Source organism: Gymnoscopelus braueri (assembly GCF_963280865.1).
Source record: "Gymnoscopelus braueri genome assembly, chromosome: 18".
Classification (NCBI taxonomy): domain Eukaryota; kingdom Metazoa; phylum Chordata; class Actinopteri; order Myctophiformes; family Myctophidae; genus Gymnoscopelus; species Gymnoscopelus braueri.
This window is the reverse complement of record NC_137618.1, coordinates 30225571-30250167: the sequence shown is the minus strand read 5'-3', so window position 1 is coordinate 30250167 and position 24597 is coordinate 30225571. Positions and strand designations below refer to the sequence as shown.

At 40.1% G+C, this 24597-nt stretch overlaps 2 protein-coding genes across 2 annotated transcripts in view; both read right to left on the bottom strand.

The window, feature by feature from the left end:
* inhbb (inhibin subunit beta B) overlaps positions 1-1666 on the bottom strand; it is a 13861-nt gene extending 12195 nt beyond the window's left edge. The window contains exon 1 of the mRNA XM_080412885.1: positions 452-1666. Coding sequence (XP_080269011.1) covers positions 452-839 — 388 coding nt within the window. The 5' untranslated portion in view covers positions 840-1666. The remainder of the gene's footprint in view (positions 1-451) is intronic.
* Positions 1667-5162: 3496 nt separating this feature from the next.
* Positions 5163-22662, bottom strand: klhdc3l (kelch domain containing 3-like). Its single transcript, XM_080412883.1, has 8 exons — positions 22592-22662; positions 15519-15709; positions 15037-15119; positions 14739-14817; positions 13676-13722; positions 13055-13169; positions 10710-10902; positions 5163-7930 (listed from the first exon to the last, which is right to left on the bottom strand). The coding sequence occupies exons 2-8, from the start codon at positions 15676-15678 to the stop codon at positions 7249-7251; spliced, it is 1359 nt and encodes a 452-aa protein (XP_080269009.1). The 5' UTR covers positions 15679-15709; positions 22592-22662; the 3' UTR covers positions 5163-7248.
* Between the last annotated feature and the right edge of the window lie 1935 nt (positions 22663-24597).

Genomic DNA, 24597 nt, shown 5'->3' with positions numbered 1-24597 from the left:
GACCGTTGGGCTCTGTACTTGGTTTGCTCTTTTTCCCCTCTACACCAACTCCCCGAAAATACCTGATCTACAAGCACACTGCTAGTTGTGTGCTTGTAGATCTGCTATTTACGGCTAATGTTCCCCAATCACACAAAGATTTTGGGGGACCCCCTGTATAGTTACTCTGAGGACCCCCTGGGGGGTCCCGGACCCCCTGTTGAAGACGGGGGGTCTTCAACAGGCTTAAATGGCTGCTGTAAAACGCCCCTTTGCTCATTACTATCGATAGTATGAGGAGATTGATAATGAATGGGTGGTGTTATCCTTTTAGACAAAGCGTATGACTGTGCTCTTGCTGTTTTTACATTTCTGCCTAATAAAATAATCAATCAATCAATCAATCAATCAATCAATCAATGAATGATGATACGCGTCCAAAATGATGGACTTTATTAGATTGATTACCAACCTGACTCGGCGAAGCTGATGATCTCCGAGGTCTCCTCCTGCACCTCGTTGCTGTTGTAGGCGGCCTGGCCGTCGAAGTTGGGGATCTCCACCCGGCCGTCCTCGCGCACCTTCCCGGCGTGCAGCCTCCGCAGCGCCGTCACCATGGAGGCCTTGGGGATGGGATGGGTGATGTTGGGTCTCTCCCGCATCTGCAGCCGGTTGAGGATGTGCCTCTTCACCGCCTCCAGGAAGTCCACGTCCAGCCTCCCATCCGACTGGTCCTGCGATCTGAGGCCGCAGGACGCGCACGATTCCTGGGCAGGATCAGCAGCCAGGACCGATGAAGAGACGCTGGCCAGGACGCTGGCCAGCAGACAAGACAACGCGATGCTGGGTCTTCTGATCATTGTCTTGCTTTCGCGATTTATTCTATAGTCCAAACGTGTACGATCGCGTTAAACGCTACTTTAAACAAACAAAACAAAATTGATTCTCCCTACTTTTTTTGAATGAAAGTCCCAGTAACAAAAATCAAACAAAAAAAAATGTATTTACGTTAAAAGTTCTTGGGAAACCACCAATTCCACGTTCCAAAGTCAGTATGCATCGAGATATCCCAAAAAATAAAGTGACCACACAATCTTTATATTCCCAAGTGATGTGAGATAGAGGACTCCTTGTTATCCTACCGTGAATATCAACCTATAATAATAACAACCTCATGTTTGATTTAGTTCCACCAGAGTTTGATTTAAAAAAAAAAGACCTCGTAATCGACGTGGACTCAATAAAGTCACTGTGAGGCACTTCCACGACCTGATCAGAAAACCATTTCAGTCAGAAAATGTTATGATCTGTATCAAAACAAACCAAGTCGGTTCAACACGCTGCCTCGCCAAGAGACTTCAATAATAAAAAAAAAAAAAAAATCTCCTGAAGAATGTCTATAAACAGAAGCCTCGCAGAGCTAATCGTCCCATTCAAATACTCGTTTAAAAGAAAACGTGTTAAATAGGAATCCAATCCGGCAAGACGAGCTCGATCAGTCCGAGAGTTGTGTGACTTTTAAAAAAACCTTAAAGAGTTTTTAGATCGCCTCCTGTGTGTCCCTGTGCGCCCGGCGTAGCGCAGCGTGCGTCCTAGGAGGATCAGAGATGCTGCTGTGTGTTCTTCACTTGTAGAGCCTCTCTGTTGTGTTGTGTGTGTGTGTTTATTCCTGATCCTTTGCAATCACGACGACGACACACTGACTACAGGGACACCAGCACACACACCAAAGTTTATATACAGCCCCCAAAAAACACCACGTGGGGAAGGCGTCCAACGGAGCGACAGGGATTAAATCCACTCTACTATGTCTTGAGGGTTCAGAGGCAGACGGGCGACGGCGGTGGGAAGGGGCTTTTCTTTAACCAGTGGTGGAAAAAGTACTCCTTTTTTTTTTACTTGAGTAAAAGTATCAATACTGCAATGTAGAAATACTCTGATCTGGTAGAAGTAAAAGTACTGAGAATTGGAAATACTCCAGTAAAGTAAAAGATACCTCAGCATTGTACTTAAGTACAGTACTTGAGTAAATGTACTTAGTTACTTTACACCATTGGTGGCTGGGCAACCAGTGGTGGAAAGTAGTAGGCTACTGTACGTGTGTAAATAAAACTAATAACTTTAGTTTACTCAAGTATTTCCATTATTTGATACAACTCCAGAGGGATCTCAGAGGCGAATATTCTACCTTTAACTCCACTACAATTATTTGTCAACTTTAGTTACTTTGCAGATTGATATTATTATAATACAAAACATACATTAACTGTTAACGATATAGGCCTATTTTAAGCTACTATTTTCACTCATATATTTCTACTTTTAGTTAAGTAAAGATTAAGAACATCTGAGTATAGCCTACTTCTTCCACCATGTCTGACAGTCTGATGGGCATAATCTGTCATGGAATCTTTTGGCTGCAGATCCGTTTGGCTTACAAATGTAACCAAATGGACCATTACGCGTCCACTTCAGTTACACTCCCTGAGTTATGAATAAATGAACAGCCCTTACCCTGACCTGGAATCAACTCAATATGTTCAGCATATGCCAAATATTATTTAGCCTATCATTTTCACCTGGTTACAATTTGACTGCGGATTGATAATAGGCTGTTTATTTTATATTACACTGATCTAGTTTGTCCACACGAGTCAGTGTCGCTTTTCAGAAGCTATTAATGAGTCTATTTTTAGACCTGACCAGTGGTGTAAGTACATGTACTCAAGTACTACTTAAATACAATTTTGGAGTGTTTTCAGAACTTTTACTTCTACTCCACTACATCCCAAAGGCAAGTATTGTACTTTTACTCAACTACAATTATTTGAAAACATGAGTTAGTTACTTGTCAATTTTGATTATTATTACAAAACATACATTAACCACTTCAGCCCTATATACATTTGGCCATTTGAAAATTGCCGATCTACAAGCTCACAATTGAAATGGGACATTCTGCATAGTGAGTACTTTCTACTTTTGGTACTTTAAGTACATTTTGATGTCAATACTTTTGTACTTTTACCCAAGTACATTTTTAATTCCGGACTTTTACTTGTAAAGAGTATTATATTACATTATTGATACTTTGACTTAGGTAAAAAATGTGAGTAGCCTACTTTTTCCACCACTGGACATGATGAGGTAGATAAAGTATTGTATTCTCCATTTAGACGCATCAGCCTGTCACTTCTAAACAATATTTTAATTTCTACACAGCTATCTCTCTGACACACACCCCAGCTATCGTGTTGATGTGAATAGTTTTCTTCCAAGCTATAAGTATACCTACAATGAACCTGTGAAATGTGTGGAATAAAACACGTTGGTCAGTTGTAGCCGCAGCTTCAATGTCATTCACAAAATCTGATCAGACTGGAAAAGAAGACAAATGGCGCCATCTTCTGACATAAAACATTACTTACACAAGTCATGTTGGATATGAAAACAAACACAAATCCCCCCAAACCGTTAGAAATGTTCATTTCATTCAGGCCATGACTTCATCATGATGAATAGCTAAATTATACCGAATCATATTGTGTTGCCATTGCCAAGCTGCAACCTAAGGCAACTCTTTATTTGAGGTGGTGTGGTGTGTGGGCCTAATTGACATTTTGTTAGAATAAGTAGCCTATTAAGTAGCCTAGCTGAGCTCTATATATTCAGATAGCAATCATACCTGTCTCTCCAGCTGCTTTAGTGGGCTTGGCTAAACAGAATGTTAATATCAGGCCAGTTTCATCCAATCAGGAGAGAGAACAGGATACAGGACAAATAAGTTAAGTTGGAAGTGATGAAACGAAACAAAAATCAGACAAAGATTTAAACATAAACACTATAAAATGAAGCTCCAGTATCTTTGTGAATTTAGGCATTTAAAAAGTAAAGTGATTGAGTTATATTTAGATCCAAATCTGTGTCATTGACTGGAAATAAGAACAATTCAGTCTATACTTTAAATTGGACACCATATCCCAGTCAATAACCATCTCTGAGATTGAGGCGCCCCCATGTGTTGGTTTCTCATAATGCAAAAGCTACATGGGTCCTCTTTATTCTGAGGACATGAACTACTTTCAGCCTGGCATCCCTATTTTGGGCATGTCATTATTGGCAAAAGAATGTTTTAAAACATTTTCAAAAAATAGCGAAATAGTGAATGAACTTTGGCACATAATGTTTTAAATCCACTGGTCACTTGGTAAACACGTGAACCCATAGCTCGGCATGACATAATAGGCAAACCTTCTGCGAAAATAGCTCAGGTATTGAATTTGACTCTGTATTGAGAAATGACTGTCCACTCTGGCTTTCCTAAGCCTGACCGAGTTGTGGATATCCATAATTTCATTTCTACTAGTCACAATGTATTTTTGGATATTCAAAATTAATTTATGGATGTCTGGAATTTGTCTGTTTTTAGTTTTGGATATCTAAAATTATAATTATGACTAGAAAGAATTTTATTGTAGATATCTGAAATTGGAGTTTCTCCTAGTAAGAATTCTTGTAGATATTCAGAATGTCGGTTTTAGATATCCAAAATGCAATTATGCAAATATCTGAAACTGAAAACCCAATACACATGAATGGGAAAAGTGACGCTATTTCTCCTAGGAAGAATGATGTCATGGATATCTTGAAATGGCAATTGTTGATAGGAAGAATTTCATTGTGGATATCTGAAATGTTAATTTTGACTAGGAAGAATTGAATTATAGATTTCTGGTATACATATCCAGTCTAGCTATTAAATGTTAAAACGGCTTGCCATAGGTTCATACTTTCTCAATTCTCCCTCTTCAGTGAAAGATTAGAGCCAGGTACAAACAACTAAACAAAGCACTGACTCTTCTCTTGCAGCACAGAAGCATGCAAGACAAGCGCCTCACATCGTGACACGTGTGGAGCTTGTAGATTTGCTATTTTAACCATTTTTGAAACATTTTGAACAATTTTATTACTGTGATTCACAATGATCTTACATTATGTGAGTTAGCTGTGTTTAAGTTTCCGGATAATACAGTAGATTCTGACAAGTATGCCTATAGGTTCTCAATTTGATATCAGATGACAGATGACAGCAAGTTATGATTTTGTGCCACAACATTGGGACTAGCTCTAAATCAGGGGTCTGCAACAGGGGGTCCTCAGAGTTACTACAGGGGGGACCTGTAGTAACATAGTTAAATTAAACTGTTCCTCATTTAGCAACTCAAAGGCACCTAAGGTGCTGCCTTTGACTTGCTCGGCAAGCTCAATCATTGTAATAACATCCATCCAGTATTGTGTGATGTGCCATTGTGTGTGCATGTTTAGGATAATCTTATACAGAATTGTATAAGAATATTCTGTAGTGTGATGAAACCAGATTTCTAAATCGTTTAAGATTTTTTTAAACTCCTGTAGTCTGAGCCCAGTCATTGTACGTAACTGTAAGTTACATGCATTCATTGTTCATCAATTGTCCTAAATAGCATGTCATAAAATCTCTATTTCTGATTCTGCCTGAAACGCTTTTGCATGTCTGTCCATGATGCTTTGAAATTAAACAGGCTCATGGACAAGAGAGACTCCTGAAACCATGACTGAGGTCAGCTGTAGTGTGTTGTTATAAAGAGTTATATTAAGATATCTAATGATATACAATTCATATGGGTGTTGACTTGACTAGGGAGGCAGTGTAGCAGGGTTGAAATATGTTGCAATTCATTATGATTATGATTTCAATACATTTATACCAACCATGCTCATCTTCAATTTATTATATTATGGGCAGACAAAGATGCAGTTAAAAAAATAAAAGTGTAAAAACTAGTGAGTAAAAGAAAGTACACAACAATTATGATCAGAAATCACGTTTCATAGGCACATGTTTTCAACATCTTTACACTATAAACCACAGTAACATTCAGGAGGCTTACAAAGTAGACCAGTGCAGCCATGTAAACACTTTCACAATCCACCTTGAAATGTTATTTTGATCTTTTCTGTTACCTATTCTAACTCACTGTAGTACAGGGCTCCTTTCATACAGACTGAGAACTTTGTTCAACAACTATAGCTTGCAGGAATTAGGAACTAGGGGGTGCAACGTGCGAGTGACACCTTTTTTTTCGATCACTCCCGAACACTTTGAAAATACAGTATGTGATTGTTACTGCAGTTTTGCTTTGTATTTGTTACCACAACAGATCACAGCATAATGTTAATGAAGCAGCATAAACATGACATATCTGAAATTATAATCATGACTACTAAGAATTGTATTGTAGATATCTGAAATTGGAGTTTATCCTAGTAATAATTCATTGTAGTTATCCAGAATGTTAGTTTTAGATATCCAAAATGCATCAAAAATAATGTTAAGGAAGCAGCATAAACATGACTGGACGTGTAATAAATCATCCCTTCAGCATGAACACAGTTAAATGATATGATGTCATATTTATGAATAATAATTCCATTTGTATGTCTTGTGTGGGCCCTGCCTTATTATTGTGAAACTTAAGCCTGAGTTATACTTAGTTGCCGAACTACAAGCTCACAATGCGTCTCAATGTGACGTGTTGTACGCTGTGCACACAAGTATAAATCAGACTTAAAGGAAGACTTCAGCTATTTTCAACCATATCTTAATATATTGATATAATTGGTCCTCACTAATGCTCATTATAAGATGGTAGTGGTACCATTTCCGTCTACTTCATGCTCTGCGTCAGATGGGCTGTGGACAGTTCAGAAGCCTGCCTACCAATGTCATCTTCGGCAGGGATTTCAAGCTAATGAAAGCTACAGTCTTTCTCTTCCTGGAGAGGTAGCGCGCTGAAATAGAAGCCATTGTTCTTGCATCAATGAAGCATTTAGGAAAGTTTGAAATCCTGTTAGAAATTACCCCTGATGATGTCGTTGTTAGGCAAATGTTCTAACCACCCCCAGTCTCATGCTAAGCATGTACACAGAAATGGCACCGTCCGAGTGAGCATTTAGTGAGGACCCATATAATAGAGATGGTGTTGAAAAAAGATAAAATGTTCCTTTAACCACTTGAACCCCAGCAGACAAAAATAGCCCATCTAAACACTCACAACGTGTCAAGTTGCAGAGCGTTGTGAGCTTGTAGGTCGGCTATTTTAGGTAAATCGATTTGTAGACGGAAAAAAGTACAGTTGCAACTCAGGTCCGTTTTACTAGTGGTTAATGTAAGGCTATCTAATGCAGAGCCATCATTTCACTCTGATGACGTGGGTTTGTCCTCTGATGTCAGGAGTCGGTCTGGGTCATCTGCCACACAGAGACGACCGCGTGCCGACTGAGAGGCTTCCCGCCGACAACAAGCAGGAGATTGGGCAGATGCTGAGTGATGCTGTCCTCCTCTGCATCTTCCAGCTCATCTCTAACCTCCTCCTCCACCTCCAACTCCACCTCCTCATCGTCACAGCTCCACTGCTGCTTGAACGCCTGGTTCTCAAACGTCAGGCAGGTTCCGACGCGCTGGGTCTCTCCGTCGGAGACATCAGGGGGCGTCTGGCTGCCGGGGCCCTTATTGGGTAAAAACGTCTCCAGCTCGATGTCTGTCCCCTCTGTCCCCTCTGTCCCCAGGTAGCCATAGGCTCGTGTCATAGGGAAGCATTTGTTCTTGAACGGCCTTAACCTGCCGTCCAGCAGGCCGTGTTTGAGTCCTGTGTGCGGGGAGGCTGGAGTGGTGTCGTCGGTGGAGTCTGGGGGCTGGTAGCTGGGGCCGATGCCCGCGAGGCAGTGGTGCATCCTGGGAGGCGGCTGCGAGCCGCAGGGGAGCGCTGGGAGTTTCTCCCAGGTATGGGAGGTGAAACTGTACCTCCACAAGCCACTCTGAGGGGATGTCTGACTCTCACCTCCACCGAAAAGCACCATGCCGTCCCTAAAGGCCACGGCAGAGTGACCCATCAGTCTGGAGGGGCCTGACCTGTTGGAAAACAGCCACACTTCATCAGTGGTGGAAGAAATACTCAGGTATTTTACTTGCAAAATTACTAATACCACAGTTTAGAAATACTCCCATCCTGCGTTCAAATTTTGACTTAACACATTGGGTGCCAGAGGTTTATTAAAATATTATACGTTGAGTGCCTGCATTTCTTCCATCCACTTGCGTTATACGTTTCGTGCTGCAGAAGCCCCGACGAGGAAGTGCATGTAAACAAAGCGTGCGTGCGAGACGGCGGAGGGTCCCGACTAACGCCTGGAACAATAATATTTCCAACGCGATCCTCCATTGCAGCGTGATCGCCGATCGGAAACGGCTCGTTTCCACCACATTAAAAAGAAATGGAGATATTAAGCTTTTAGTCAAGGAGATAACATTGAAAACGCCGACCGGAAGGATTTTTGACATGGAGCCTCATCCAGCCTCTTCTTCTCAGAAACTCCTTGGGTGATGTCAAAGTTTCGTTTTAGCGCCCCACGTGGGCCACTCGTATAAAAATAGAATTGGGTCAAAAACGGTCCGGACCGTTTTCGGCACTTCTCGTTTGGACCCTCAAAAACGGTCCGGACCGTTTTTGGCATTCAATGTGTTAAGTAGGGGTGGACAGTTTATTGAACTGATCAATTTAATTGATTATTTAAAAAATATATAGATTCTAATAAAATGATAGATTTTGGGGAGGGGAATTGATCTATTAAAAAAGTTAAACAATTAAGAAAAAAGCTAAATTAGCCAATCTACACGCTTGACATGTTGTGGGCTTGAGATAGATTATGTTTGGCTATTTTTGTGTGACATTTGTACGTAGATCTTATGTGGCTTATGACTTACGGATCTTTGTCCTATTGAAAATGTTTTTTTGTGGACCTTTATAATTAGCATTTTAGTACCCCAGGGTAAACCATCATTCAGACAAAGACAAAAGATTTTGCTTAAAACAGACTGTCATCATTACTATTGTTTACTTAATGTTCATGAACTAAGAGTTGAATTTTGGATTTTGTGTCCTCTAGATGAATCAGCTACAGAAATATTCTGTATTCTGAGATAAATATGTAATGTATATATTCTCAGATTACAGTTAATGTAAATGCATAATATATTCTAACATGTACAGTACAGTACATTTAAATGTATGTATCGATATATATATGTATATGTATATATATAGTAAAAGTGAATGTATATATTCTCAGATGTACAGTAAATGTAGATATATTCTGAGATGATTTTGATTTGACACAACTTAAAGTTGTACAATGCAGAATCACAAATAACGATTTTTAGCAACCTCTGCTGGTCACTACCGTCACTGCATACAATTTCCCTAGTCCTCGATTACCCAGAATTCCATTCGTTTTCACCGGAAGCCGGAAGCGTTTCAAAAAGCGATCTTTTAATTGTTTTATACTATCTACGGATCGTTTCTCTTAGCCAGTGGAGCATTAGTTACCATGAGCTGTGCTTTCTTTTTCTGTTCTTTTTCGATCTTCCAATCCTACATTATCTTAAAATCAGCGTGAGGTTCCTTTTTGTTAATAGCGCGGTAGTTCCTGGCCAAACAGGAAACCGTTGCGGTAGTTCCTGAGGACGTCGGCCACGACGTCATGACGTTGGCCAGGAACGTCATTTTCCCGGGAAAGTCCCCCCCGTACACGTTCAATAGAAAATATATAAATAAAAGGCTTCCGGGGGTGAAATTCACGGAGTGGGTGTTGTGAAACTTTTGCCACTCGCAAAAGATATACAATTTAACTTTAGTTTTGTTGAAAACGTTACCTAGTATTACTTTAAAGAATACTTAAAATAAACAAACAAAAGCAAAATAAGAAAGTAATAAAAAAAAAGTTAATAAAATACAAATAACTCGAAGGTAGAAGTTTAGTCTTGCTTCTATAATTTATCAATCAAATAACATTGAGAAAAATATAAATAAAGACAATTCCAAATCTATCTAAGGAATAGAAAATACCATGGAAGGAAAAAAAACAAACAGACTTCTTCTGCTCGTCTTTAAACCTCATTTCTATATCCTTTCAATATGTTATTTTTATAAATGATCTTAAGCAGATCAATAAAGACAATACATGTAAATGCATATAATCTGAGACATACAGTAAATGAAAATGGATTGATGAATGAATGAATCAAACCAGATACTGCATCTGGTTTGAACATTGAAGGACATTGTTGCAATTACCTCTCTGTGTCAGGAGAGGGAGACAATGTACATCAAACTTTGTAGCAGTAGCATAGCAAAGTTTAACCTACATTCCCTGATATTACTTATATATTCTACTACAACTATAGTAATTTGCTGGATATTGCATAGCATGAGATCATACATAGGGACATTTAGGGACTCTGTCCGTAAATGTGGAATAGTTGTCTGGCTTGAGAGACTATGCCATGGTCATTTTCTCATTTGACTTTTTCATTATGTTTCTGTGTAATTATTTTGCCCATAACCTTTTTTCATCATGTTTCTTTATGTTGCATACACTAGACACTAAAATCTTTAACAGTAACTGTAAAACTGCACTGTTTTCAGCGGGAACCAGGCCAGGAGAACCCAGACCAACACAAAAATGGTTCTAAGAGCCAGGAGAACCCAGACTAACACTCGCATCATAACTTCAATAAGCTCATTTTGTTCTTATTACCTACCCTATCCAAATAAACTTGGGACGGCGGTTGGACTAGGTAGCCCGCTTAACACTTAGTTCTGAGGGCAAGGGGAACCCAGACTAACACTCACGTGGTTCTGAGGGAGCTCCAGGTGTTGCTGGAAGAATTCCATCTCCAGAAGTCTCTCTGCTCCCTGAGGCCCCTCAGTCCTCCATACAGGTACATAGAGTCCTGGTGGGCCACAGCCGCGTGGCTGTGCCGGGGGCCCGGCCCCAATGAGCCCCCCCGCTGGGAGCCCTCCGGTACAGACCAGGCCATGGTGTCTGAACCATGCATAGTTCCATCGTATTGTTATTTCCATAGAAAAAAAGAAAGGGAAGAAAAAAAAGGGGGAAAAGAGATCAATCAAAGAAAACAAACAGATTATCTACATACACATAGTACCTCAGATAAGATATAAAGGTGCGTGAGCATAGCAGCAGATGTAAACTGTGCATGATACAGTATACTATGGATGTTAGTTAAGTGGCCTGGCTGAGCAACGCTAGCCTGGTAAACCCTCCCTCCGGAAATCTAATTTCCATTTGATTTCAGAAGTGAAATCAAATGGAAATGAGATTTCCGGAGGGAGGGTTTACCAGGGTAGAGCAACGCACCCTATTGAAATGGAGGAAGAAGCGCGGTGGGCGACACCACAGATGTTGGAAAGGAAGTCAACAGCCTGCCACTACATCTATTTTGGCTCCCTGATGCAGTCTGCTAACTTCCTCTTGCTTAATCACTTGCCACAGCTGGAAAGTAGATGTTAGTGGTGTAGCATAGGGCATGATCTTTGTAACCCGACAGTCGAGCAGTAGAGCCTTTTTGTCACATGACCCACTGCCATGGCACCTGCTGTAATGTTTTGAAGCAACACCATATTAATATGCTTGTCGGATGTAATCAAAATGTATAAATACTGCTGTAGAAATCAATGGGGTGGGGGGAACAAGAAGCTTGTGTGAGGTGTCACTTGTCCTCATTAACTGGGTGACGGACATAGCCTTGTACGGAGCTTCTCCCATTTTAGCTCTCTCCATGTAGTTCATCTTTGTGACCAGACTGCAGCGAAGTTGCGGGGAGCGATATTCATTATTTGATATTTTGCTGTGTTTGGCTAGAATCTTGGCATGCCCATAATCTAGTTAAATAAACAGAGAATCCTGTCGGTTCCTATAATTACCGATTTCTCAGTGACATTTTATTATGTAGCCCATTATGTAGCAGCCCATTGCCCAAATGATGGATATCTTCCAGAATAAAAAATTACTATTCGGATCATTCACTCTCTAGACACTATAATTCTGTATTAAATCTAATCTAAGATTTTTTTAAAATCTCTTCAAATGGGGGTCCTAATCAGTGTCAGTTTGTGGGGATGATGATCCTTGATATGAAAATGTTTGAGAATCACTGCTGATTACTGACAATGACTCAAATGGTTGTAATAACTGTTACCAACTATTTTAAGGTCAGCAGCAGCATTTTAACACGCTACACTCATTGAATCCACTGTGACACGTTTCAACAGGCTTCGGTGTGCTAGAATATATTCAAACAGAAATGGCATTCAAGTTTAACATTAGTCCAAGGCGAGGCAAGGCATGTTTATTTGTATAGCACAGTGCACAGTCCATACACAATAGCATGTAAAGGCATATGTAAAGCCACAATAGGCTTTACATGCATACACCCTTCCTTCCCCTTCCCACTGGGGGGGCTAAAACAAGGGATGTTTTTATTTGGAAGTCTATAGATCTCAAATCATGTCATCAATTGATATTGCGTAATGCGACGGGAAATTCCATTGTTTATCAAAGTTAGAAAGATGACAAGTCCAGATAACAGCAACACAACGGAACCACTAATGGCCCTTTTCAACTCCAACAGGTTTAACCGTGAAGTTCTGTGAGTTTTTGTTTAAATTCCCATTTGGAGCTACTTCTTTATTTGAGATAAATTAATGACGTTTCGATCCACTACAAGCTCTGCAAGCTCTACATGGCTGATCTACAAGCTCACAACACGTCGCGATGTGATGTGTTGTGAGCTTGCAGAACTCAGGGTTAGTACTAGCACCTCCTGAGCGGGGCCCAAATTAGGTTCTGAGAACCGTAACTGAGACACAGCCGTAGCTTATGGAAACAAATAAAATCCAGAACCTGTGAAATACTTGACGTGGTTCACTTAGTTATTGTTGTAGTCTAAACGAGCTTTTAGTTGTCAGGATGAGGGCAGGGACAGATTAATTGTTCAGTCCTATCTAGCAGCGCAACTGTGTGTGTGTGTGTGTGTGTGTGTGTGTGTGTGTGTGTGTGTGTGTGTGTGTGTGTGTGTGTGTGTGTGTGTGTGTGTGTGTGTGTGTGTGTGTGTGTGTGTGTGTGTGTGTGTGTGTGTGTGTGTGTGTGTGTGTGTGTGTGTGTGTTACACACTCACCGAAATCCAAACTCCAGAACTCCTGTGAGGATCCTCTCATGTCAACATAGCCTCCATAAATGAACATGTTAGAACCCAGAACCACAGCGCTGTGGGCCTTCCTGTTCACTGGCATCTGGCGGGCACACACACACACACAGGGTACATCATATATAAGGATTCGCTGATTTATCGATATCGTGACAACATGATGCCGACATGATACATGGCACTGACCATGATACTGACAATGATACTGACATGATACCGACCATGACACTGACCATGATACTGACATTCAGCTATTTTTGGCAGAGATTTGGTGTAGATGGGAAAAAGAAGCGTAACAAGCTTAGCAGTAGTATATTTAAGTGGTTAATATAGAGCTGCCAGAATAATTCCAAGTTACATTAAGTCTGTAGCCTATTAATATGTGAGTATTTCTTTGGTGGCCCTTGTGGTTATTATGTTTAATAAAACTATCAACAAGTTTAATCTTAGTAGCGCATGTGATGTATGTGTTCAGAAAGCGTTAGCGTTATAAGTTAACAGCCCTACCGTGCAGGGCTCTAGCAAGTGTGTGTGCTTGGCAAGAGGAGACGGTGCGTTTCAAAAGATTGTGGTATGTGAGGTATTATGTACCTGAGAGCTGCTCGTCTTCCCCCGCCACTGAACCCATTTCTGCTTCACTGAAACACACAGCAACACAGAACAATGATGAAATATAAGAGGTGAATAGAGCTAGTGAGGCAGGTTGTGCCCAATGTAAGACAGGCTGTCCATGGTGAAACAGGCTGTGCACTAGGGTTGGGCGATAATATATAGGACTTCAAATCAATATCACCATTATTTCACAATTTTGACTCGATTATGACACATAAACGATTATTTAAGGGGGAAAAGGCAATGTCAATTCATTCATTTACGGTATAAGAAAATAGAAACCTTCTCGATTATGCGATTAACCGACATGAGTAAGTCGGTTATTGGTTCTAAATGTGGGTTTTGACATGTTTTCAGTTAATTTCCCAGCCCTACTGTGCATGGTGAAGCAGTCTAACAGAAGGTCACAAACAGGAACAGACATGTTGTGCGATTGTCAGGAAGCATGTCCTGTTTGGATCTCAGGGAACTCCAGCACACTTTTTTTTTGTGTAAGCCCCTTTTTTCTTGACAGTGCATTGCATGAATGAACTGTTGTTTAAGCCAGTGGTTCTCAAACTTTTTCATGTCAAGTAACCCCAAATTGCTGATATGTATTTGGTCGTGGACCCCCAACTGAAAACACAGGACACAAGATAAACAAGTGGAACTGGAAGTGATTAAACAAAAACTAAATTTAATCTGATCAATATGTTCTCGCTCCTGATTGGATGAAATTGGATGACCCACCTGAAAATGTATTTTCAGATTTGAAAATACATGAAGGGCTAGAGAAATGGCAGACCCCTGTTACTGTACAATGATTACTATCAGAATACAGAGCTTTGTTTTTGTTTGTTTTGACCGAAACATATCACTTTACAGCTAAGTTAATGTTATGTGTAAAGCACTGTTGAAATGCACTCTACAATTGAACGTGCCTTGCCTTGCCCTGGTGTGTAATATTTTCTCAGCAGTGTAGAAGTGTTTGCCTTGGTGTTAATGAACAAGCACAGGCAGGTTTTGTCTTCCTGTCTGTATGTTTTCCCACTGTGACACCTACCTACATCAAAGACCCAAAGGGGACATTTCCATTCTGTGTACGCACAGTCCAGCATTCCACCAAACACGTAGAGAAAACCCTGCGACAATAGACACAGATTATATCAGCAGATGTCAATGTGTTTTTCATGAAAACAAATATTTCATAACAAAACAATATACAGTATATTCATTCATTTTAGTATAAATTCTGACTTGAAACTATGCACTCGGTAGTACAAAGATAAAAACAATTCTAAATTTAAAATGCTAGCTCTCAGACACACATAAAAACACACACACTGATCAGTGGGTCATACCTGATGGGCCACCATTGAATGTTCTTCAAGTTCCTCCGGTGCTGCTTCACCGGTACATACCAGCTCCGTCCATTCATTGTGCACTACGTACGTACACACAAACACACACACACACACACACACACACACACACACACACACACACACACACACACACACACACACACACACACACACACACACACATATACACACATATACACACAAATGTTAACTACTTAAACCCTATATGGTTGATATATGGTTTTCTGCTAAAGCTTTCCCCACAATATGGATGCTGGGGTTTATGTGGTTAAAATGGTGAAGGACCCTTCTTAAAAATATCACATCTTTGAGTTTTGACCTTCCTCTTTTCCTAACGTCTGTCTCTCTCAGCTTTCATACTGTTTGTCCAGCCTTACAGATGAGATCAGGACTCTTTATATCAGCAGATATATCACCATCAGAAAGATAAAAAGTGGTGGTGGGCATGGACGTCTTACCCACGCTGTACCTCCACAAGTCCTTCAGGGAGCGGCTGCTTCGGCCTCCCAGCACATAGACGCTCCCATCGTAGGAGCAGCAGGCGTGCTTGTAGCGGTCGGCTGGTGCCGGACAGCTCTGGGGCAGATCTCGCCACAGGCATGGACCTCTCTGACTCATGGTGGGAATCCCCACACCTTCATCGCAGCATCTGTTGATGAGAAACCCACGCACACTGTTAGGGCTGCATGATGATCACTAAAGCCTAGTTTATACTCCACGGTACGACGGTGACGCTTGCCAAAAAGAACAACACGATGCAACACGTTAGCAAGCAACACCCTCTGGCTCCTCCTACAGATTCATTTGACCAGGCTGCACCTTTCCACCAAAGGCCCTGCCGCCGTTTTTGTACATACAGTATACTGTTTGTATTTGTTGATGACATGTATCATTGTGCACATTTTTTCATGCTATGATGATGAATTGAATACATAGGACCACAATGGAAACAAGTCCCCAGGACCTTTTTTGTGTTATCGTTTTAGCCTTTATGTCTTACTGTACAAGGTGCTGCTTTACATTTCGGACTAATAAAGTATTCAATCAATCAATAAAAAGCTCTCTCTCCTGGCTGTTGTCCATTTCCCGCCCAACACAAACTAACTCTCAGCACTTCCCACCTCCCCTTTATACCAGGTGGATCCTACCAAACGACAACAAGCTGTAATTGAAAATCTCACCTGAGTTCATTGATTGATCACCTAAAAATGTACATCAGTGCTGCCAACTGTTCAGTTACAGTACCATGGGATGCAACCCCTCAGTGAACAGAGACACTTCATAGAAATATATGAAAGGCTGCCTTGGCATGCTCACTACACCTGATGATACCTGATACCTGACAGACACACACACACACACACACACACACACACACACACACACACACACACACACACACACACACACACACACACACACGCAGCATCTCCATGGTTCACAGCCATCAAACATTCACCCCGACACACAATGGTTCACGTCACATGGTGTCAGAACGAGCTGCGGCCTGTTACCATGGCAAAGCTTGTTGTCACAGGCACAGCTGATCTTTTAAATGACCGCCCTCAAAATCATAGTTCTAATCCATACCGAAAAGATTATCCATGTCATGTGTGTCAAAATATACAAAAAATTAAGATTATGTAGAAAAGAATATGCAAGGAAATAGTGCCTATTAAGTAGAGTGAAAATTATTTCCAAAATATATATTTTCAAATATATGTTGACTTTTATCATATTTGTTTTGGGTAAACTAGTTTTGTTTTCTTTAGATCGTTATGTCTCTCTCTCAGCCACTGAGGAGACAGATGAACAGCATGACTCTGGGGGAAAACACTCTGGTAACTGATGAATACACAACTGCTTCAGACTGGAAAACATCAGTGCATTTTATATTTGTCTTGTAGATCAAGTGACTCAGTCTCAACCTTTTTAATTTTCAGGACCCCAATTTGTTAGGCCACAGATTTCTGGTAAGATTTCTATCTCTGGGAACCCAATCTAAGAATCTAAGAACATGTTTAATGTTGGTCTGTCATTTGGTCCAGAATTCCTTTACTGCCTTTTATGTACTGTAAAGATAACAGTGAAACATGTGAACTCTATGTTCTCTGGCTGTATTTACTTGTGGATGTAATAATGATCAAAATACCCATTCTTATACGTTCTCTAGCTGTATTTGTACATGTAATTAATGGTGAAAGTTAACAAATCATTTAGCTTGGGAGCTAGGACCCCCGAGGGACCCTAGGCCCAAAGTTGAGAACAACTGTAGATCACTGTTATTATTATTATTTGAGATTGTTTAGATTCCACTGTGTTGTTTGATTACTGCTAGCTCTGATCAGTTATCTTGTGAGATTACTGTAAGAACCTTGCTGAGCTTCATGCTGACAGACCAAAGGTAAATTCTCCAACTGCAGCTGACAGGTTACGAAGACATACTGTAAAACATGGAGGTATATCGTTGAACTGTGTAATTAAGGAGGTTTTAGAGAGAACATGATGTTGTCAAAATGTAGAATATTGACTTTTGGTCCCTTAATAGCGTGATAACAATTTAAAGTCATGTATCACCGTCGAGCAATAATGCCAATAGACTACTACGGCAATCAATATAGTCCAAACTAAAACCATGATACACATTCATGCATGATTAAAAGCACATGCATACTATGTAACATGTAACAGTTATGTGGTTGTCTGTATGTGTATATACACGTAACTGTCGGGGACCTCATATGTCCAAAACTGATTCATTTCATTACAATACAATTCAAAAATAGCAGAAATAGCCGATCTGCAAGCTCAAAATGCGTCGCTTTTGCTACTTTTGTGTGACACTGGGTAGTATGACAAAGTAGGGCATTCAAACAAAAAGGATTTCCAAAGAAGTACTGCTTGCCAAAAAGGTGTGAAAATGCAGACTTAAAAAGAAAAGAATTCCAAAAATATAATTTATTAAGAGCAAGGCAATTGAATATGACCGACGCGTTTCGACCTAGAAGGTCTTCATCAGGGTCTATCTGGCATTCTGGCTAATCAGTCACTTAAATACAGCCGTGGATGATGTTTCAATCAATCAATCATGTTAGTATGTTATTACGTCATTATCACATTTAAATGACAGACAGCACAATTGCCCCAATAAATGAAAATAAAATCTAATAAAAAAACAACACCCAGAGTGACAGACACCAAAATAATCTATAAAATAACATACTGGGAAAACAATGTGGAGATACAAGATTTCTGCCTGTCAGCAGCGATATATTCAATATCAGTCAGAGCTGTCAGAAGCTGGAACAGAATCGTTGGCTGTGGAAACAGAGATCATAAAGATTGAACATTCTGGTTGAGATCTATATTAGATGTTTCTTTTTCTCCTTGCTCCCCCCCCCCTCTTTCCTTTTCTCTTTCTGAAAATACCAAAAAATTATGGATGGAGCTTAAGAACAAATTTTACCCCACCCACTTCCACCTGTAAACCTGTGATGTGACAATAAAGTTTATTCTGATTCTGTCTTGTCATAAACTAAGTGTACATGCATTGTCATAAACACATCAGTAACTGATTACATAGTTACCGGAAAGGTTTCTCAACTTAAATAGCAGTTATCTAATCTCTACAACACCCTATCTAGAGGTCACACCTCTGAGGTCAGTGCAGGTGCTCACCAGTGTGACATGTCAGCTTCTAGCTTCTACAAACACCTAGTTAGAGTCTACTGTACCTTATCTAGACACCGACTTCCAAGCTAACCCTGCTATTCAGGGTGAAGCTATAACTAGAGTTATTACGATTACAGATACCAGTATTGGAAATGCCTCCGATACAGCCTACTGTAACATACTGGATTGGGTATCGGCGAGTATGTGAGTCACCAATCGGCTATGACATGATTTATCACGTGACGATAACACATAACAATCTATGTTTTGTTTTTAAATTCATGTTGGACTACTGTTTTATACTGTTACTGTACTGATTTAAATCTCTTATTTTACTAAGTTGTGGATGCCCTTTGACAGTTGTTTAAAGGAAATGTCATTTATTTATGTTCTTTTTCAGTTATGAGTGACTGTCAAACTAGATAATAAAAGGAAGTTCTATGGCATTTATTCTCTGTATGTATTTGTTAATGTTTTACAAAGGGTCTAACCTGAGCCAAGCCATACAACAATGATAGCAATCTATCATATTCATATCACATCAAAACAGGGTCAGTAGTAGGCTACTGTATACAAGTGTTAAAATATAAAAAAGTTCAGATATCGGAATCCGTATTAGGAAAGAAAAATGCTACCAGAACAGCTCCAGACATAACACATGTCTCTGAAGGTCTGACAGAGTTTTGATTTAAGCTGTCATAGAAGTGACCTCAGTGTAGACGCATTATAGATTTAACCACATGAACCCTAGCGTCCCTATTCTGGACCATGTCATAATAGGCAAATGTTTTGCAAAAATATCCAATCTACAAGCTCACAATGTTTCGCAACCCGAACCCGAACTTGAAGGTCGGCTACCTTCGTGAAAGAGATTTGGTGTAGAGGGAAAAAAGTAGGGGACCAAGTACAGACCCCTGGGGGACCCCGATCAACGAAGTATAATCGGGTTTAAGTGGTTAAGCTAGATTCATCAAGCAGGAAAAATCATTGTCAACGTTTGTATCTAAACCACACAATCAGATCATTACTTGGTATAATGTTGCTCAAAGGTTAAATGTCCTATCTAGAAACCTGACTGAGCTTAATACCTTTAAAATACCTCTAGCTAATGAACTGACCTCTCAACTTGAAACAATATCAGCACATTATCAGCCGCTAGCTTGACTGTAGTTGCTACAGTGAAAGCTAAGTGAAGGCTCCTCTCAAGGCCAGTCCATGGATAAACAGCAATGTCCCTGATCTGAAAGATCCTCTGTAGAATCACTGAGAACGTGGAGAAAATCCACTGAGATACTTGACCACTTTAACCCTGGCATCCCTATTTTGGACATGTCATTGTAGGTGAAAGTATAAGTATGGTAAGTAAGTACCAAAAACAAATGCAAGATTTCTCATGTTTCCAGATTTTTCCATTCTTTTTGACAATAGCAGATCTTCAAGCCCACAATGTGAAGCATTGTCAGCTTGTACAGTACATCTGCTATTTCTGAATAGCCAAAGTATAAAATTGGCCTTAATTGCCTTAACCCCTTGAACCCCAGCATCCATATTCTGGGAGGAACATTAACCAGAAATGTTTTGGCGAAGAGATCTGGTGCAGAAGGAAAGAAAAAGCGGTCCAAGTACAGAGCCAACTCAGATCCAGTTAGACACAGAGGAGAGGAAAGCCCAGTGAAATAAGATCACTATACTGTTTACTTCATCTAGCCTGGTAAACCCTCCCTCCGGAAATCTCATTTCCATTTGATTCTGGAATCAAATGGAAATGAGATTTCCGGAGGGAGGGTTTACCAGGCTATACTTCATCAATCACTATCTGAATCCTCCCCAGCAGCTGACCGCCCTAGTGCATTTATTTAATAGTAACATCATTAACACCCAAGCAGGTGTCAACAGAAACACTGGTCCTGTTCATGATGATACACCCTGCAAAACAACTGCAACCCTGACAACTGAGACATACTGTGCTCATACTGTGCTCAGTGACATTAATGCTCTTCCTCTGACCAGAATCATATCAATCATATATCATATCATATCATATATCAAATCAACACACACACACACACGCACACGCACACACACATACATTCAACCACATTCTAAGACTGGTGTTAATAGTGTTCTACTCAGCGTACTGAGCTTAGATAGACTATTGTGGCAGTTCATATAGCATACTTAAAGCTATATTTTTAGTTTTATATTGCCAATTCTGTATTGTAACTACTTAAGTTTAACATTCTATATGAATGTTATCAAAATTTGATAAAGCATTATTATTACTACTACTACTACTACTACTATATTAGTACTAGTAGCTAGTTTTAGCAGTAGCCTTGTATTAGTAGTAGTAACCTAGTATTTCTACAGTAGTAGCTACTATGTACATCAGTCTCAAACTTTAAACTTTTTAAAGTAAACATTAGTAAACAAGTAAACATCTAGTACAATTTTGAGGTATTTTTCTTTTACTTTTTGAGGTATTTTTTACTTTACTGGAGTATTTCCAATTTTCAGTACTTTTACTTCTACTCCACTACATCTCCGAGACAAATATTATACTTTTACTCCACTCCAATTATTTGAAAACTTTAGTTACTAGTTACTTTGTAGATTTTGATTATTATTACAAAACAAACATCAACCACTTCAGCCATATATACATTTCTCTATCTAAGCGCAAAAAAAGTTTTGAAATAGGACATTCTGCATAATGAGTATTTTCTACTGTTGGTACTTTAATAGCCCTGAAACATGACTGTCATACCATGACAGTCATGGTGCCGAGTCCCCCTGGTCTAAAGTTGTGTTCGATTTTTTCACATTGCCATCTCTCACATAAACATAAACGTTCAGATTTCAAATATAAAGTGCTTACCACCAAGCCACGGATGTTACAAGGCGATGCGGACCGCGATGAGTACCCGTATCTCCCGTATTGTTCAATAAAAAGCATTTTAATCCCATCGCCAGCCATTTTCTTTTTTTGTTTTTTTTTGTTTTGTAATGTATCAGAGTGCAATACACCTCCCAACCATTAGTGTCGCATGGTTGAAAGTATCGGAGACAATTTGGAGAAAATGGCCGGCGATGGGATTAAAATGCTTTTTATTGAACAATACGGGAGATACGGGTACTCATCGTGGTCCGCATCGCCTTGTAACATCCGTGGCTCGGTGGTAAGCACTTTATATTTGAAATCTGAACGTTTATGTTTATGTGAGAGATGGCAATGTGAAAAAATTGAACACAACTTTAGACCAGGGGGACTCGGCACCATGACGCTTGTATACAAGCGTCATGTGAACCATGGCTAAGTACTTTAAGTACATTTTGATACCAATACTTTGTACTTTTACTCAAGTACATTTTTGAATTCCGGACTTTTACTTGTAACAGAGTATTTCTACATTGCCGTATTGGTACTTAAGTAAACAATTTGAGTACTTTTCCCACCACTGTTCATATGCTTTCTGTCTATGTTTTCTATACGTTGTGAGTGTGCCCATCCCTATGGCCTAGAAATAGAAACGTACCGTTAGTTACAGTAACTATAGGTTCAGCCTCACGCGGGGCTGAAGTAAACAAGACTCATCCTTTATGTTTGACAAAAACAAAGTATAGACTCATCATCCGCAAATCAACACGTTGCCCTGGAAAACACATCGACCACAACAACACGATGGAGAGAAAAGTTGCTCCATAGCGGCAAGCTGAACAGCGGAACAACTTTTAGTTTTCTTATTAAAGAGATTTGTGTTTCTCACAGAATCAAAGCACAATGGAGCCATTGTATTGTGATGGGTGTTATTATTTATCAGTAAGAAAAGCTAAAGGTTGAGTTATTAGAACAACTTACAACAACACGCCTGCAGATCCTCTTGGTGTTTTATGTTGCCTCTCCAGTATAATTATAGTGTATCTGCTGATGCACACACACACATAGCCACACACAGAGAGAGAGAGAGAGAGAGAGAGAGGGAGGGGCGAGAGAGAGAGAGAGAGAGAGAGAGAGAGAGAGAGAGAGAGAGAGAGAGAGATTACTGTAAATTACACTGATCCGCTTCTCTTTTTTATGAGGATTATTGATGACATGTCAGTTCAGATCAGAGGGTTTCAACATTCCAACTGTTGCTGAGTTTGCAATTGTCAACATTGTAGTCTTTTGTAATCGCAAGACTAATAATGATGCTCATTATTTGTAGGCTGTATTGATTTCTCAAACATTTTCATGCGGAGGACACCCGAATTGATGTATTTGGCCGGCAGATTCCCATGAGATTTTTTTTGTTTATGCCAGGGATCCCCCATGAATATAAGAGAACATTTGTCAACATTTATCTACACCCCTCATTTTGCTGAGGACCCCCAGCAGTACCCCCCACCACCATGGACTAATGTATGTAACCAATTCTTGCATCCTGGGAGGAAGAAGGAGGAAGGATAGGATAGAGATAGATAGTCTGAGTGGACCAAGTTAAACATATGACGCCATGACGTTTACACACTGTCACACTGACTTTAGTGACCTGTGGAATCCTGTGACTCCAGTGGCCGCTGTACACTATTTGTTTTCTTCCTTTTTTTTCGTCAGCATCCTCAATACAATAACAATTCTCCCAGGTAGCTGATTTATTTTAAAAATGCTGATTGGTTGTCATCTACTTGGTTTGAAGGTTGAGAGTTCAAATCCTCCTGCTTCTTCACTCTGAAGCATGTTTTGAAAACTAACATTCAGAAGCCACACTTAAAAGCACTAAAAGAAACGTGTGTAAATGTGTGGAGGTGCCATATAGGCAGCGGATAGTTGGTGGACACCTCTGTGGCCTTTGGCATAGGGCCACACTAGCCTGGTAAACCATCCCCCTTCCGGAAATCTCATTTGCATTTGATTTCAGGAATTGAGATATCAGGAGGGAGGGGTTTACCAGGCTAGGGCCACACGGCGACCAGAGGCACAGGTTCAATTCCAACCTCTGCAAGTAGTAGAGGACCTGGCTAAGATATGTATGCTCTTAATTTAGGAGAGAATATCTCAACTGTTCTTGGCTAATATGACCCCAGGGAACAACTTAGGAACTGTGACTAATTCTCAATCCGGGACGAAATACCCGATATTATACAAAGCCTGCAGGAACACCTATAAAAACATAGAAATTACTGAGGAACTAAATACTTTTACTCCTATACACCCATACAAGATGTAACAAAGAGGCGAGCGGAGGGGGAAGCCAGAAACATGGCCAGTGTGAGAGCAGAAGTTAGGCCAATTGCATTTTAAGGAAGACAAGAAAACAGCCAACCTAAAGGCCAAACCACACCAAGGCAATTAGTCGCAACTCCTTGCAACAACACCGTTTTAAGGTCAATCGCACCAATGCATCTCCTTGCAACTGCCATTGGGGGTAATGGTTGCAAGTAGTTGCAAGTAGTTCCATGTTGCAAGGAGTTTCATGGCGATTCATTGGTGTGGATGTGGAATGGGCTTAAAAGTACTCAGTACTTTACAGCCTTCCTAGAAATGTACTTGAGTAAAAGTAAAATATTTTTCTTGGAAATGTACTCAAGTAAGAATAATAAGTATCAAAAAAATCTAATACTCAAGTAAAGTACAGATCCTCAGAATCTGTACTCAAGTACAGTACTCAAGTACATTTACTCTGTTACTGTCCACCACTGCTTATGTTTATAGTCTAGGACCTGGCTAAGATATGTATGCACTTAATTTAGGAGAGAATATCTCAACTGTTCTTGGCTAATATGACCCCAGGGAACAACTTAGGAACTGTGAATAATTCTCTATCCGGGACGAAATACCCGAAAATGACCACGCCCTTTTTAAAATGACCATAACCGGTGCACTAC